The sequence below is a fragment of the Nasonia vitripennis genome (assembly GCF_009193385.2).
Source record: "Nasonia vitripennis strain AsymCx chromosome 4 unlocalized genomic scaffold, Nvit_psr_1.1 chr4_random0005, whole genome shotgun sequence".
NCBI lineage: Eukaryota > Metazoa > Arthropoda > Insecta > Hymenoptera > Pteromalidae > Nasonia > Nasonia vitripennis.
Window position 1 is genome coordinate 343,500 of NW_022279640.1, and position 17,827 is coordinate 361,326.

At 44.9% G+C, this 17,827-nt stretch overlaps 1 protein-coding gene across 3 annotated transcripts in view; it reads right to left on the bottom strand.

The window, feature by feature from the left end:
• Window positions 1-17,827, bottom strand: part of Ammecr1 (Alport syndrome, mental retardation, midface hypoplasia and elliptocytosis chromosomal region gene 1) — a 109,003-nt gene that overhangs the window by 44,778 nt on the left and 46,398 nt on the right. For all 3 annotated transcript variants that reach the window (XM_031928215.2, XM_031928216.2, NM_001142373.1), the window contains 1 exon segment: window positions 1,338-1,543. In XM_031928215.2, the coding sequence (XP_031784075.1) occupies window positions 1,338-1,543 (206 nt within the window).

Genomic DNA, 17,827 nt, shown 5'->3' on the forward strand with positions numbered 1-17,827 from the left:
ATTTATAATATCCCACACCAGCTCCGCAGTATATATTATTTTAAAATATATACTGTGTATATTATTTTAAAACTTAAGAAACAAAATGTATAGAAAAAGTAGAGCGCAGAAGTCTGAAAAATTGGCGAAATATGCAAAATGGCATTTTTTGAAGAGTGAAACGGGTTTGAAATCTTTTCTTGCGGTACTTATTATTGCATTTATAGTTTTTTTTTTTTTTAGTAGAAGCAATAGATTTCCGGGACGAGAGCTGATATTCAAGCAATTTAGATAAGAAGCGCCAGCTTAAGGAACAGTACATTTGTTTGGAGGAAGCTATGTGTCAATTTTTAGCAGCAGTTTTTTTAATAAAACTTTCGGTTGAGGCGTGTGTTGAAATGCTGGAGTTTAAGTTTAAAGGGTAAGATGTTAAGCAATAAATAGAAAGGCACATAGGACCGCCGTAACAGACAAATCGTAAAAATCCGTTTCTTATCAAAACTAAATTTAAAAAAAAAACGTGTTTTAGACATATAAATTAGACAAAAAAAAACAACTTGAAACGCGTCGGTCATTTGACTTTTAAATATAATCAGTTCGAAGTTATTACACAGTCCGAGGGTATTTAAAATTTTAGCTTGTAACATAGATTGGTTCCTGCGTTTTTTTCTCCTCAGGGTTATTTCTTTGATTGATTTGGGACTTTGGTCTGCATCCTCAACAAGGATAGTGTTAATATGAATAACATAAATGGCCGAAGACATAACACGTGTAAAAGAGTTGGAGAGAAGATAGGAAAAAGAAAGTAAAGCAAAAGGCGGATAAGAAGCGTCCAAACCGTCGACATCGGTAACCCAAACTCCTCAACCAGTTAAGCTAGGTAATAACTTTAAGTCTTGAAGGATATATTCACCGGAATAATCAGGCGCAACCTGCACGGGCCAATTAGAACGAGTCTCCTAAAGGCATTGAAAGAGCTGGTGAAGATAGAAGAAAAAAGTATGGACCTTTTAAAGAAGATTCCAGAATATTAACTACGCATTTTAGGCTGCGGTATATTCAGAACCTTTTTTATACTTACAAGTGCAACAAAAACAAGAACAAAAAATTTCAATTAATTAATGTAAAAATATTGCACTAAAATTAATCATTAATGTTGACATAATAGTCATAAAGCGTATTTCTGTTAATAAAAAAGTGATGAAAACATGATAAAATTTTCAGAGCATTAAATTAGTGTTAGGCAGTTAACTTTTACAGTAACTTTAACATTTCTTTGAAAATTTTACTGAATATTTTAGCCATGCGATCACGATATTTAGTGTCTTACAAGTACACTACAAAAGATATATACATACCTTGTTCAGTTGCAACAGCCGGTAAATAAGTTGCAGTTCTTTTACTGCCTTTTTCATTGTGAAATTCTATTCTTATTCCATGAAGACCAATAGTCCAATCTAAGTAATCTATGCCATCTTCAAAATTTCGTAAAATTGAAACACTAACGTGCAATTTGGAAAATTCATCTCTTGTTATTGGATTAAATCGAGAATCTTTAAAAGCACTAAAACAGGTAAAACAATTATAACTTCCTAACTATGAAATACTACATTAAAAACATTCCTATACTAGTAATACATCATTGTTGTATAAAAATAACGTCTGATGAGGCACGACCGCGGTACGCAAAGTGCCTTTTATTTTCGTTAGCGTAAAATGTGTGAGATGGGATATTTACGCAATTTTCAAGCTATCAGACTGGTTTTAGTATAGCTCTCCACTTAGGTATAGTCTTAGTCCGTTAGGTGGAGCTGAACTGCGGCGGCTCCTGCACGGGGACGTGCCGGTCGAGCATTCAGGCGAAGCTAATTGTGCTGTGCCTCCTTTACCATTAGTAATAATTACTTTATAAAACCTTGTTTATAGCTTCGGCTACTATTAATGCTAAGCTATTTAACCTTAGCTCCTCTACCCCCAACATATGAAACCCCACACCCTCAGTCTTGTTCCTGCAAAAGCTGGGCATTCGCACAGCAGGTAAGAGGTGGTCTCCGCTTCATACTTGCACCACCTGTAGTTCCCGGAGTCCTTTAGTCTCAGGTTTCACAGGTGGTATCCTACCATCCAATGCCCCGTCAGCCAGCCAATGGCCAGCCTCAACCTATCCCTGCTTAGGTCCCTAATAGTCCGCAGCCACTCCTCAGGTGGACCGCTGCCCATCAGAGCCCTAGCCTGCCTTTGCCCATTGGCATTGGTCCATTTGTCGCTCAGTTGCGGGTTAAGCCAGTCCTTAATTGCTCTATTAACCTTGCAGGTTGGGATAGTACCTTCTTGCACGAATGCCGTCCGCGCCCCTACCCGCTAACCTGTCCGCCTTTTCGTTACCCACCACACCGGAGTGTCCCGGTATCCACACCAGTCTCACCGCACTTCCATCGGCTTGGTTTTGTTCCTGTTCGTACACAGCATCACACTGACTTTGTTTGGGTTAACTCCCAGTTTTACTTCATTACACCATTACTCCACCAGACCCAGTGCCAACTGCATTACACCCCTCTCTCTCTCTCTCTCTCTCTCTCTCTCTCTCTCTCTCTCTCTCTCTCTCTCTCTCTCTCTCTCTCTCTCTCTCTCTCTCTCTCTCTCTCTCTCTGGTGAGTCGCTTTGACAGCTTTTCTTTCTACTCCTACTTTCACACTGCTTTTCTGCCGCTTCTTGCCTTCGGGCCCTCTTTTGTTGTAGATTGTTGCACGCTCTTTTTTGCAACCTTTACGACGACATATAAATCGCTGAAGGTTGCAATTTATTTTCAACATCTTTTCTGCACAAACTTTCTGCACGGCTTCTAACCTCAAAATCTACTCGGCTCGGCTTGGCTTGGTTTCCCGCTCGCACGGCGTCTCTCTCCGCTCCTAATCAACATCGAGGAGACATCTACCGCATCGAGGGAGAACTTCTAAGGCATCTGCACATTGTTTGAGGTCGGTGCTTTCTCGCTCTTTACACTAACGCTCCATCTAGCCGTAAGAGTTATAACACCGACTCTACCACTCCGTCGATAACTTAACACACCACGAATTTCTGCTCTACCGACTGCCAGTAAGTTATCGACGAAAATGAGTGAGAACGGCGAAAAGAGCGGGGTAGTGCCTTTTCGGCAATGCGGCAGCTGTAAACAGCCTATTCAGCACAAGGAGCCGAAAAGGTGTGCTTTTTGCAAGCTCCATTTCCACGTCAAATGTCTGAACACCATCAACATCAAGACAGTCGTGGTAAACGATAGGCAGTTTATAGCCTGTCCTCCCTGTGCGGACGTCAAGGGTGCCAAAGCGGGACTCAGCTCAACATCGGCGGCGGGGGTGACTGCGACAACAGCGGCTAAGACCACCCCAAAACAACCGGGGATTAAGAAGATGAGATCGGCACCACCATCAGCCAACACTTCACGAAGTACTTTACCAGCTCGCTCATCACCAACCATCGAAGCTGCATTGAAGGACATTCGTGAAGCTCTCGATGACATCCGCAATGCTCATGCGGAAGCCATCCAGACACAAAACATCGTGTCGGAGAGGATCTCGAGAATTGAGCAACGTCTTAGCCCGCTGGAGAAGCGCCTAAAGCTGCCTGCACTCAAGACTCGCATACTTAATGCTGAGTCCACCATCACCGAGTTGCAGGCACAAGTCCAAGATCTCTCATCGAGGAGCCCAGCATTGCAGCAGGACAACAACAACAACAGCAACAACAGCAGCAGCGCTGCGGAAATTAGCAGCCTCCGCAGTGAGCTGGCTGAGGTCAAACGACGGCAGGAGCATTTGGAAATGTTAAGAGCTGATTAATAAGTTCAAGCAATCTTTATTGTGTTATTACTTTAATTGACTGATTTGAGATTTTGGACCAAAATCACCGATACCAAGCAAAATGTGAAATTCGTATCTAATGTACTCGCAGCCTCAATTAATGTTCGAATGGGTTCATTTTTACTTTAGTTTTGTTGAGCAAGGCATTGCGCACTACTATCATATTAATTTACACAATACCTATTAATTTCTTCAATCATGATTGAATAAAAATTGACGACTTGGTACGGTCAAGTGAAATGAAGCTCACTGCATGCATATCATATGAACTTTAAAACTTTGGGTATTCGTTGAAATATAAAATTGTCTAGGATTGTGGTAATTCCCAAACACTGCTGCTTCTTTATTCTAAACGATAATCTCGTGCTCTTCTTTATTCTAAACGATAATCTCGTGCTCTTCTTTATTCTAAACGATAATCTCGTGCTCTTCTTTATTCTAAACGATAATACTGAAGCGCGACAAGTAATTTTAACTTAAGCGATGCTCATGGCACCCGAAACTGACAGTTCAGTAGATTTTACTGAAGTCTGCAATAGCATTGACTGAAGGGGCGCCCTCTGTAGTTTTACTCAAGTCGCTACAGTAAATTCAACGGTTTTTTTTCTCCGTGCAGACGGCTTCATCTGGCGGCGCTTCGAGGTCGGGAAGGGGCGTTGCTGAGAAGTACGAGGTCATTATTTATGGTTTATTAGAAGATGGCAACACACTCAACGAGAAAATGTCGGAATTAGCTGCCTTTGCACTGCTCAGCGTTGTCCTCCCTACTCTGCAAAAGAGCGATATCGTGAATACTCGGGTTTTGCGCCTGCGTCGACCAGACGGGGTTCAGAGGGCCGATATTAACGCGACAAATCAGGCGAGGCGTCGTAGTGCTCTACCCCCAATCGTGGCCAGGCTTGCTGGTCCGGGGCTGGTCAGGGACGTTATGAGAGCGAAATGCGTGCTCGCTAACAATTACCTGACCACAGACGACGTCAAGCCTGGTGTCCTGGATCCGGAGGCTGCTGCCTACCTGATTGGACAAAAAGTGTTTATTAATGAGATGTTGTCCCAAGAACAATTTTTGCTTTTTAAAAATTTGAGGCCCATTGCACAGAGACTGGGCTTAAAATATGTCTGGCTAGGCGCAGGGGGGGGGGGGGCAGCGCGCGCACGTTTTTGCGTCTGCTGCCGATTTGCAAGCCATTCTCACGGCGTGTCAATCCGGCTCGGAACAGACACGCCGTCAGACCGCACACATGACTGTCACAAAAAGAGACGAAAATACCTACACCACTTCACGTAACGGACCTGAGCCGGACCCGACAAACAAATCGGCAGCAACTTCGCCAACATCGTCACCATCATCGGCGTCTGCAACATCTACACCATCATCATTGCAGTCGTCACCATCTTCATCATCATCAATATCGCCCTCAACTGCGCACTCCACATGACTGGCGAGGCCTCTCCACAATGCGCCGGGAGCTTTCTCAATGTAAACTCAATTAGAGTTCGCATTGAGATAGTCCGTAATTACTTGACGGAGCATCCGTCGTACGACGTCTTTGGCTTTGCGGAGACATGTCTGGGTCCGATTGTGGATGGCAGCCTCGTTAGCGTCGCAAGAAATACTATCATCAGGCAGGACCTGTTAATGGAGGCGGTGTCGCCCTATTTGTGCGCAACGGGTTGAACATTAAAAAGCTCGCTTCATCTGACACTTTGGGTATAGGTAAATCTGGAATTCCAGAGTACCTTTTCTGTAGCGTACAAAGGGGTGACTCACCTCCAGTATTGCTCGAAGTTACCTACAGACCTCCAAAAATTCCGATGCAAAAGGACTCAGACCTTTTTAGTGTCCTGCGGGACCTATGCGGCAATTTCAGTCATAAAATCATTATGGGTGATCTGAACTCAGAACTACTATCTGGTTCAGATGACGTTGCCACCATCAAGCGTCTATCTGAGGAGTTATCTCTTCAGATAATCCGGCATGGTCCCACGCATCATACCTCATCTTCTCACACTTGGATTGACCTAATCATGACCGACGAAAACGACTCGATCCTGGACTCTACTAATGAGTGGCTGCCTAGTTTCGGCAAGCATTGTGTCATAGATGTCTCGCTCGACATCTACTCTCCCACTCCAGTGAAAGAGACTTTTTCTTACCGTGACTACAAGAGCATTGATACATCTACTCTTGTAGACCTCAGGTCTTGTTGCGACTGGACAGTCATGAATTCCATTGAAAACGATCTGGAGGGTGCTTTAAGTGCCCTTAACAATAATCTAAAATTATCTATTGATGAATTGGCGCCGTTAAAAATGGTTTGCCCGCGTAAAAAGTATGCTCCTTGGTCTGGAACAGTGTTGAGGATTCTCATCGATAAACGCAATGCAACACTCAGGCGTTATGAACGCACGGGGAGAGCGGAGCTTTTCAATGAGGTTCGTCGACTCACCAATGAGGTCGACATGCGTTCTGCTCAAGAGCTTGAACCCTTCCTTCGACAACAACTCTCAGACGCTCTTGATGAGAACAGAAATATTTGGAAGGTAATGCGCCATCTCGGCCTCCTACCTGAGCGTAAAGAGGAGGAGTTTTTCGGTTTCACGCCGGGTGAGCTGAATGAGCACTTCGCGGGAATATCGGCATCACCCCTCGAAAACATAGACAATGCAATGGACACTATTTTACTTACAAGCGAGGAAGGCTTCACCTTCAGTCCAGTCAATATGAGCGACGTCGTCCTTGCTGCTTCACACTTTTCCTCGCAAGCGAGGGGTGTCGACGGTGTTCCATGCGGGGTGGTCGTCAAAGCCCTCCCAATCATTGGCGAGTTTATTCTTAATTTATTTAACTACTCCTTCGCTCAGGGAGTCTTTCCGAGTATCTGGAAGCAGACACAATTAATTGCTCTAAGAAAGACCAGCGCTCCTTCCAATGTCACCGACTTTCGTCCAATTGCGCTGCTATGCTTCCTCTCAAAGGTATTTGAGAAGATCGTATTTCAGGCCGGTTTTCGTAAACACCACAGTACACAAACAGCGTTACTAAAATTGACCTACGACATACGAATGGCCGTTGACAAGAAGAAGGTGACGATTATGCTGCTATTTGATTTCAGCAAAGCTTTCGACACCATCTTACCTTCCAAATTACTATTTAAGCTAAATAGGCTGGGGTTCTCAGGGTCGGCTCTCCTGTGGATCAAATCACATTTATAGGGGCGATCTCAGATCGTAATTTCAAATAAGAACGGTACCTCGGAATGGCTTGAAACCATTCTGGGAGTTCTACAGGGATCTGTCCTGGGACCCATACTATTCAGTCTTTATGTTAACGACATACAGAGTATACTTGACGGTAGTACAATTTTTTACGCGGACGACCTTCAGATTTTTCTACGCACCAGCAAAGATAATTTTCAGACTCGATTGGATGAAGGTGCGCGGCTGGTTTCTGACTGGGCGGGGGGCTCCGACCTGCGACTCAACTCCAGCAAAACTAAGTCTATTTTTTTGTTTGGTTCCACAAAAAATGTTAATGATATTAAGTCGTGGAAACTGCCTGGGGTTCCGTTGCCGGTCGGAGTGATCGTCCCTTTCAGTGAAACAGTCGTGAATCTTGGTGTTGTATTAGACTGTAAACTTACTTAAAAACCGCAGTGGGTGCCATTATGAAAAAAGTCAACAAAGTCCTGTATAGCTTGCGTTTTATCAGAGTCACAACAGCTACTCTTTCACTCCGTCGATGACTTATCGTCCTCCTACAAATATCTGCCTTACCGACTGCTAGTCGACGAAATATGAGTGCAAACGGCGACAAGAGCGTGGAAGTGCCTTTTCAGCCACGCAGCCTGTAAACAAACTATACAGCACAAAGACCCCAAGAAGTGTGAATTTTGTGGTCTGCACTACCACGTCAGGTGCCAAAATACCATTAACATCAAAACTATCGTGGTGAACGACAGGCAGATTATAGCCTGTCCGTCATGTGCAGACAACAGCAACGCCAAAGGTCTCAAAGTGAGGACTAAATCCACCTCTGCCACAACATCAGCAACGGGAGTAGCTGCACGTTGAGAAATCCCTCACCAACCCGCTCGGCCGGAGTAACAAAAACACCTACGCCGTCCGTTGAGGCCGGTTTGATATTCGCGGAGGGATATTCGCCAGGGATATTCGCGGAGCACTGGACGACATACGTAATGCTCAAATGGAGGCCCTCAAGACCCAGAACATCGTGTCGGAGAGGATTTATAAAAATAAGGAGCGTCTCGGCCCGCTGGAGAAGCGACTCAAGGCCCTCGATGAGCTGTCTGCACTCAAAAGTCGCATACACAATGCTGAGTCCACCATCACTGAGCTGCAGGCACAAATCCAAGATCTGTTATCGAGGAGCCCGACGCTGCAGCAGGACAACGGCAGCACTGTGCCTAACACTGCGGCCTAACACTGTACCTAACACTGGACTCACTCTAATTAAGCACCCCGAAACGTGAGAGGCAAGGGGACTCACTCTAATCAAGCACCACGAAAAGTGAGAGGCAAGGGGACTCACTCTAATCAAGCACCCCGAAAAGTGAGAGGCAAGGGGACTCACTCTAATCAAGCACCCCGAAAAGTGAGAGGCAAGGGGACTCACTCTAATCAAGCACCCCAAAGGGAACACAATCCACGTCGTTGTTCCTGGGTAACGCTAAAGTTAGGATATAAATATGGACTTCACATAACATTTGATATTGCATTTTTGCACTTTTAACCTTACAAAATGGCTTTGAAGTCAGCAAAGCATAATCACATTTTAAGTCAATTATTCTCTTAATGTTTATTACAATAGCAAAATGATAATTCTACGAAAAAATTGAAAGGAAAACAATCTTAGGCTGATACTTCTTATTTGACCTTGAATTGACCTTCTCAAGGTCACCAAAGCAAACTTAAAATATCCTTTGCGGCGTAATTTTTTCCGCTCTATCAGATTCCAAGGTCTAAAATAGAGGTTCCTATTTAAAAAAATCACAATTACCCTCAAATGACCTTGAAAATCGTATAGGCTAGCTAGAGACAATGCTCAAAAACAAGTCGAGGAAGCCAGGCTAAATTATGACTATTCACGCCTGCCAACCTTGACTGATGTGCCGAGATCTGGAGAAACTTGGAATTTCTGCCACCAAGGCCCCTTCACCATCTCGTTTTAGCTCAGATGAACTCAACAAGCATTTCAGCTCAATCTCCAATGATCCGTTAGCTCCTGCTGTTGAGGATTATCTCCTCACCCTGCCTCCCGAAGCATTTCGAGTTCAGCACCATAACGGAATCGGACGTGTTGGCTGCAGTATCGCACTTCGACTCTCAGGCCAGGGGAAGCGACGGAATCCCTCAGGTTGTCATCTCAAAAGCATTGCCAGTTCTTGCTCCCCTACTAAGTCATATTTTCAACCTGTCTATGAGCGAACCCTGTTTCCCATATGCCCGGAAATTGTCGCTTGTGCGTGCACTCAACAAAGTCAGTTCACCAACAGCCCTGACTGACTACCGTCCGATTTCATTTCTCTGCTTTCTCTCCAATGCCCTGGAGTGGCTGGTGCAGAGGCAAGTCTCACAATACCTTGAATCAAGACTCTTACTAGACAACTTTCAAACAGGCTTCTGCACTGGCACTCAGTCTGGCCTAATTAAGGTAACTGATGGTGTTAGGGTCGGGATAAACAAAAAGAAAGTGACGATTCTCCTTATCTTTGACTTTAGCAAGGCGTATAACACTGTATATCACGTCCGGCTCCTGAGAAAGCTATCCACCTTCGGCTTCTCTAGGCAGGTCATCCGCTGGTTTGCCTCCTATCTCACTGGGAGAGAACAGGCCGTCGTTGGTGACAATAGCGAGCGTTCGTCTCCGCGGCGTCTTAACATCGGCATCCCGCAGGGCTCCGTCTTAGGTCCCTTGATGTTCGCATTGTACATCAACGACATCGGTTTCTGCCTTGATTCCGATGTTTCCCATCTCATCTATGCGGAAGACTTGCAAATTTACAGTCAATGCTACCTCGAGGAGCTCTATTCTTTATCAAACAAGATGAGTGCTAATGCCGAGAAGATAATGGGCTGGGCTGCGCAAAACAGGCTTAAACTCAATGTTAATAAAACCAAAGCAATTGTCCTGGGCTCCCCTTACTACATAAATTTACTTCCCTTAACAGCTAAAACTTTCATTAATATCGGGGGTGTCCAGGTCAGCTTTGAATCCTGTGTGCGTAATCTGGGATTGGTGCTTGACTCTAAACTCACGTGGAAAGAGCACGTTATACAAGTGTGTAAGCGTGCTCACGCGCTAATGTACAGTCTCTACTTTTTCAGAAAGAGTACCAATCTCAGGTTGCGCAATCATCTTGTGCAAGCACTCCCATTTCCGATCATCGACTACTGTTCTCTTGTATACTGTGACCTGACGCAGGAACTCGACTTAAAATTACTGAGGCTAGTGAACACAGGAATTCGGTACATCTATGGTGTAAGGAGAGATGAGCGCATCTCCCCGTACAGGCGGAATCTGCAGTGGATAACCAATTCCGAACGCAGGAAGTACTTCACAGCTTGTTTCTTACGTAAAATGTTTAACTCGGTCGTACCATCATACGTACTGGCCTTTATTGACTTCCGCGTCACACTCCAGCCTGTGAGGGGCGAGGCAACACCTCTGGAAATTTTTACCTTCTACAATTTTACCTTCTAAAATGCTGTAATTATATTTTTATATTCTCTTTTTGTTAGTTTGTATGCGACACAGTCTTATGTGATCTCAACAAATTATATTGTTTTTTGCTTTAAGCAAATGAAGATCTCTCTCTCTCTCTCTCTCTCTCTCTCTCTCTCTCTCTCTCTCTCTCTCTCTCTCTCTCTCTCTCTCTCGAGTTACACTCTCGGCTCTCTCTATCTCTCTTACTCTCTTCACTCGAGGCTCCTGGTGAACGCCCGTCGATGCTCCCGTCGTCGCCTCTTGGACGCCTCCCAGACCTGGTGGTAGCTGGCTTCTTCGTCTGTCCCACGCCGATGTTGCTGGCTGTTCTCGTCCTTTCGATGATGATGGCGGAATGGCTTCCGTCCTCTCGAGCTGATATGGATGGTCGCTGGCTTGTCCGAGCGTTGGCACTTGCTAGTGCTCCCAATCTCCTCTAGTCGTCGACCTAAGTCGACGAGCAAAGGAGAACGCGTTGACAGTCAAACGTCGACGTACTCCGTCGACAGTCGGGAGAGAACTCACAGATTTCCCGCTCGTTCTCGCGCTCACTCTCTCCTCGCGCCCGTCGGGCCCGCGCTTCTCGCTGGTATCCGATTGGCTCCCAGTACGCGCGGATAAGGAGCCACGCATCGGTGTCCGCTGATTGGCTCGCGACATGCGGAGGACCAATCAGCGCGCGCGCGCCGACGAGGCTCGCTGTCGCGCCAAAGATGCTCGCTCTCGCGCCAGCGATGCTCACTCTAGCGCCGACGTTGACGGTTAGCTAGCCGTTTCTTCCGCGCACTCAGGGCTTGGCCACATCGACCAAGATTCCTTGTATCGATGCAACTGTGACGTTTGCAACGTCGCAATAATATGACGAAAGCCATGTTTGCGAACCTCAGTCGAAGCGATTGATCCAGTTTGTCTGGCCACGCGAGATCAGCTGAGAGGCAGACCATCTTACGAGTGTTCGTGAAGACGCGGACAGAGTACTGCCAAAGAAAGAACGCGAAACGGTGCGACGTCGCGTTTCTTGGAGCAACTCTGGAGGTCAGCCGAGTGTGCAACGGAGCTGTGAGAGCTCTAAAGAGGAGTCGAAGGAGGAGAGTGAGCGGAGAGAGAGAGAGAGAGAGAGAGAGAGAGAGAGAGAGAGAGAGAGAGAGAAGTGCGCCAAGAAAGAGACGGAGACGGAGAGGTTTGCTGAACAGTGACAGCGAGCTTGAGGTTAACTCGAGCTGCGAGACTAACTCAGCAAACCTGACGTCGTTCGAACGCCGAACAAGATCAGCCAACTCGCTCAGGGCTCTGGAGTTTTTGAAGCATTAGAAGCTCCGTTTCTAGAGCGAGGGCGACCACAAGAAAGCGGAGGAGTTCTTGGGCAGATTATGCGAGTGTAGAGTGGGGTCAACGGTGCCGGATCGTAAACTGCTAGCGGTATTGCCATGCATTTTCAAGTTGCAGGCAAGCCGCTGGTATCGGGCGAAGAGAAAGAGCCTGCGAACACGAGATGTTCTGCCGGGTCTTTCGTCGCCGATAGCTAGCTCCATATTGTCGGGAGGATTTGGAGGAAGATCTGCGCAAGCGAACACAGCATAGAGAAGAGAAGATCGCGGCGTATACTGCGAGTCTTCAATATCTTGCTTTGCGCTTTCTCAGACCTCCGTCCGAACACGAGCTGCTTCGCATCGCGTATCGGAACCCTATCACAGAATACCAGAGAGCTATTGATGATAAGAGCGTCAAGAGCTGAGAAGATTTGGAGAAGTACGACCGACGCTGGGAGCGACTACAAGAATTGGATAGCCGATACGCGCCTCCGCTGCCAGCCGAGAAGATGCGCGTCCCCAGTGCGGCGTACAGCGAGGCAGGAGGGACCCAGAGAGCCGCTGCAGTCAAGGGGACAAAGCAGGCCCTGGTGATAAGTTTCCTCCTGTCGAGGTTTAGGAGAGGACGGTTGGAAAAAAGAGAGCATCGACGACGAGGGGAGAAAAAGCTACCGTATGGCGCGGCCTGGTGCGTCCGACCGCTAAGCTAAGCTCTGAATTGCCCATAGATGATCTGCTGGGCATGCCAAAGAAAAGGACATTCGCGAAAGGAATATCCTGCGCGTAGGCAGTTGCCGCAGACATTGTGCCAGCTGTGCAGACGGGTGAGCCATTTCAAAAGGAGAGAGAAGGCCGCGGAACAAGAGAAGCGAGGACGTGAGAGAAGAGTGCCAGAGAGATGCAGAGAAGAGGGGAAAGTAAGGACCTGGAACAGAGTGAAAGGTTTAACGTTGCAGCCGCGTCGATACATAGAATCTTGGTCGATGCGGCCAAGTCCTGAGTGTGCGGAAGAAACAAGTGAGTCGGCTTGTTGTTGCCGGTGCCGGCCGTCCGAGAGTTCGAGGAATGGGCTAGCTAACCGTCAACGTCGGCGCGAGTGAGCATCGTTGGGGCGAAAGCGAGCCTCGACGGCGCGCGCGCTGATTGGTCCTCCGCATGTCGCGAGCGAATCAGCGGACGCCGATGCGTGGCTCGTTATCCGCGCGGACTGGGAGCCAATCGGATGCCAGCGAGATGCGCAGGCTCGACGGGCGCGAGGAGAGAGTGAACGCGAGAACGAGCGGGAAATCTGCGAGTTCTCTCCCGACTGTCGACGGAGTACGTCGACGTTTGCGAGAGTCAACGCGTTCTCCTTTGTTCGTCGACCCAGGTCGACGACTAGAGGAGATTGGGAGAGTCTCCCGAGAGTGTGCGAGTGTGCGAGAGTGCGAGCGATTTCTAGGTGCAGCGCGTTGGCACTAAGAAGTGCCAACGCTCAGACGAGCCAGCGACCATGCATATCAGCACGAAAGGAAGGAAGCGAGCCAGTCCGCCATAATCATCAAGAGGACGAGAGCAGCCAGCAACATCAGCGTGAAAGAGCCGAAGAAGCCAGCTGCTGCCAGGTCCGAGTGGAGTCCAGGAGGCGACGACGGGAGCATCGACGGACGTCCACGAGAAGCCTCGAAAGAAGAGAATCAGTAAGAGAGAAAGAGAGTCAGAGAGAGAGAGTAAGTCGAGAGAGTGAGCCGAGGGGGAGAGAGAGAGAGAATACGAGAGAAGAGTGTGGTGTGGGCACACTAGTGAGAGAGAGCGAGCGAACACGAGAGTGTCGGTGTGCAGTGCGGGCGTACACCTAGACGACTCCTGTGTGAGGCGTGTAGCCAACGCACGCGAGAGCGAGAGCGAGCGAGCGAGAGAGAGAGAGAGAGAGAGAGAGAGAGAGAGATAGGTCTTTATTTGCTAAAAGCAAAAAATAATACTGAGGGGCAGAGTAAAAAGATCTAGCTTGCTTTTCATGCCCTCACCGCTGCACGCATGTAGGTACGCCATTGCTATTAATTTTTAGGTCCGATAATATCCGTCACACTTTCAACACCACTCTTTCTCTTCTTTTTTTGCTGTACCTTCCTCTTCTGCCTTCCTTTTCCGCTTACCCGCTTTTTGGATTTTTTCTTACGACGCACGTTGCGCACTTGTGCACGGCTCTTCTTTGACTGCCGTTTGCGCTTAGGAGTGAGTCCTATATAGTTGCTGCCACTCATGATCGAGCTTATTTCGCGCTTCTCCATTCAAATTTTTACCTGACTCTTTCAATCTATCGCAGAGTGCTTCTTTGAAATTAGCGCGGTTATTGGCGTCGTTATCGATTACGTTCAGTCCTGCGTGAAAGGCTTTTTTGTCAACTACTTTGGCACAACGGACAAGAGAAAGCGCTATTCGAATAATAATTGACTCGAAAAAGCTTTCAATACCAAAACGTCACTAGGAAGACGCTTCTGCGTACAGAAATTTTACACCTATGCCGCTGCCGCCAACTTGTTTGTTGTAGCATTGAATAACTCATTTTTCACGCCTACAGATTACGCTTAAAGTGAACCATTAATGTCCTGTACTAGAATGGTATTTTTTTCCTGTGCTGATCTGTGATATCGATTATGATATTTTGAAAAGAGTGTTGCAGCAGCGGAATGTAACGTATCGATGTGAACTGTCAAATTTGTACTCTGAGTTTTTTTAGTCAACAATGCGGAAAAGTGCTACTTGCGTATCGCCGACCGAGTACGGAGTGCGTATGTCGGTATTAACGTAAAGTTCATCGGGCACGGCGTGCACCAAATAGGCGGCTCTGCTTCCTACGTTATTGTTAACATCCGAATTCTATTTATAACAGTTCCCGTTTGTCTGTGGACGATGTCTTCAAATCCAAATATACGTCGAATTTTTTCATTTAATTTCGTATATGAGGATCTTTGCATTGACAAGTGCTTCTCAAGGTGTAGTAGTCTTTCTGAAATTCGGTCGCTACGAGCATTTGATGCTGCTAAAATTCTCACGCGTTGTTTGTCGGCCAGTTGGTCCACAGTCTCGTATATTCCATGAAGAAAATTGTAGTACTGATTACCGTCTCGCTGGTCTCACTGCTTTGTTAATTACAAATTAATTATACTTATTAAGTTGTGTTTCCTATATTACTCCTAAATAAGATCGCACACTAGGGCGTATTATACAATAATAACGAGGTATGCCATAAACATTTAATTAACAACAAATAACGAAGTTATTCGTTAAAAATTATGTGCAAAGAATTTAACGAAACATCATTCATTATAACAAATATACAAAAATACCGAGTGCAATCGAAAAACTTATTTGACTATAATTATTATTACAAAGTTTTAAATATTAAAATTACCTACACTTTTTCCTAACGTTGTTATACGCATTAGTTATTTAAAAGATCGTATACTTGCAACTATTTATACTATTGAAATGTATGTTAATTTAATTCAAAACTTCACAAAAGAATGTTGATCTTAATATCTATTTTTAAGTCAACAATATAAAATCAAATAAAAGATTATGCTACCTCTAAAGCTTGTACGATTTAAAAAAAAAAATAAAAACGATAAAAAAATTTATCATGCTTCTACTACAATTTAGTTATTAATACTTCTTGTCCATCAATACATAATTTTAACCTTTTTGCTATATTTTGCTACTAAGCGCTTCCGTACTTTAAACTATATCCTTATAGTTAAATAATAACTGCAGTAATTTTGTATGTTTAAAATTTCGCGCCGCTGCGCGCTCAACGTTGCTACGTTGCGTAGCGCGCGCATGCGTCAAGGCGCGCACCGCTGGCCTGGCCTACGTAAGCGCGAAGGGCCCACGCGCGCTTCCGCACGTGCTCACTCTTGTCAGGACTGCCGAACGATTCGCTCGTCTAGCATCCTTCTCAAGATTAGTACCGCACATTACGTTGTTCTCTTTTGCGGTCTCTGTTCAGGTGATATAATACGGGCGAGTATTATTCACCTGGTGTGCGATTATTGTAGCTTGCGTTTACGGAAAATTCGCGACCGTGTCGTATGTGGATGTGTATTTGCGCGCGCGTGGTGTGCCCCGTGGCATTAGTTTAAACGTTCTTAGAAACGGTGCTCACGTTGTGGTCGTAATTCCTTCCGAGGCGAGCGGGCTGCGGCAACACCTTGTTGTCCTTGTGCCAAGAGTCTGGCTCCTCAAGACGTTGAGGCGCGCTTGATGCGCGGTTGCGGGCCATCTTCTCGCTCCCCAGGCCCGGCTTCCAGACCTTTAGGACCTGGAAGAAAGCAGCGGCGGAGTACGGCGGAGTACGGCGAGTCCAGCTCAGCGTCATCCTTAGCGGCGGCATTCGAGATTGCGACATTTGCGCGGGCTACGAAACCCCTAGATAGGAGAGATCTCTCTGCGTGCGAAAAGGGGTACCTCTCGTCTTTCTGTGCGTCTTTTTACGTTAGTTTTCTCTCGTAGAGTCACTTTCTTTTTCTTTTGATTTGTATACATTTTATACCGGGTAGTATGCGTTATAATTACAGAATTTTTATGTTAATTACAAAATATTTATATTGTTTCTTTTTAAATTTAGGTAGTATTAGAAGATAGAAAAACTGAGGTTGACCATGACGTTGTAGATTACGCAGGGACACTTCCAAAGCCTTAAAAGATTATCATTTTATGTGGTAAAGAATCAGAAGATATTCCGGCAGATTCTAATGACGAATTTCATAATTGTAAAACAATTTATTGTGTAAACTTTTATAAAAAGGCTCTTATACAATATACATATAATTAATCATTTATAATTTTTCTTAGATAATCCTGTACCTATTAATATTTATAACTTAGGTTATATCGTCGGTTCCCTCAACAATTATACCCTCAACGTCTGTGGTTGCAACAAGTTCTACTCAAAAAGCGACCGAGAAAAGTCAATCGCCAAAACCAATGCAAGCAAAAAAGTTTAATTTGGAGGTTGGAGTTTGGAATAAAGTCAGCTCGGTCATAGTTGATTCTTGCAAAAAAGGTGAAAAGTTGTCATCGAGTGATAGATTGGATCAAGAAGATACCGAAAAATTTTATATATATACCATACAAATTCACTGACTAAAATTCATGACATTTTACTATATAAATAAGTATTTTTAGTCACTTTTCCAAGGCTTTGTGAAAGATGTGGACCGTCTTCTTTACTCTACCCGGGCTTAAAATTCACCTCAAACATGCCCCCTCAGACCTAATAAAAGACATTGCTAAAAAATATTAATTAAATGTTGTTAGCAACAAGTACAGTGTGAAAAATATTAATTAAATTTATTAGCTTCGTATACAACGTATGTATCAAGTTCCTTATGGGGATAAATTTTATATACATGAAAAGCAAGCTATAGAAGTTTAAAAAAAATAATACGTTTTTCGATTTTTTAATAAAATTCTAAATGTATGCATTCTAGTGCATAAATTGCTGCATATTTAATTTTAATATTGATTTTTAAACGACGAATAGGTAGTTTGAATGCAAAACGAAAACGTAAGTATTATTTTATCCAATCGGCCCAGTCTGTGAACCCTGCGATAGATGGCGGCATAAACGTTTATACGGTACAAATTTTTCTGCTGTGCGAGTCTATGTTTGTTACATACTTATATACCATACATGTAAACAAAATATATGTATATGCTAAAGCTGTAGTTGCATAATTTATAATTTATTAATTTATAAATTACAACAATGGATGCTATACATTCAAAGCGGCGTAAACCGAAGCCAAAAAAAAATCATAAAAGTGCTATGAGTGCAGCTAACCTAATAAAAAGTTATAGCTGACAAAATGACATGTGAATTTTGTAAAACAAATTCAGTGAATTTTGAATTAGGACAACGAAATGGTTTTGCTGTGAATTTATTATTTATTTGCAAAGTTTGTGGTGAA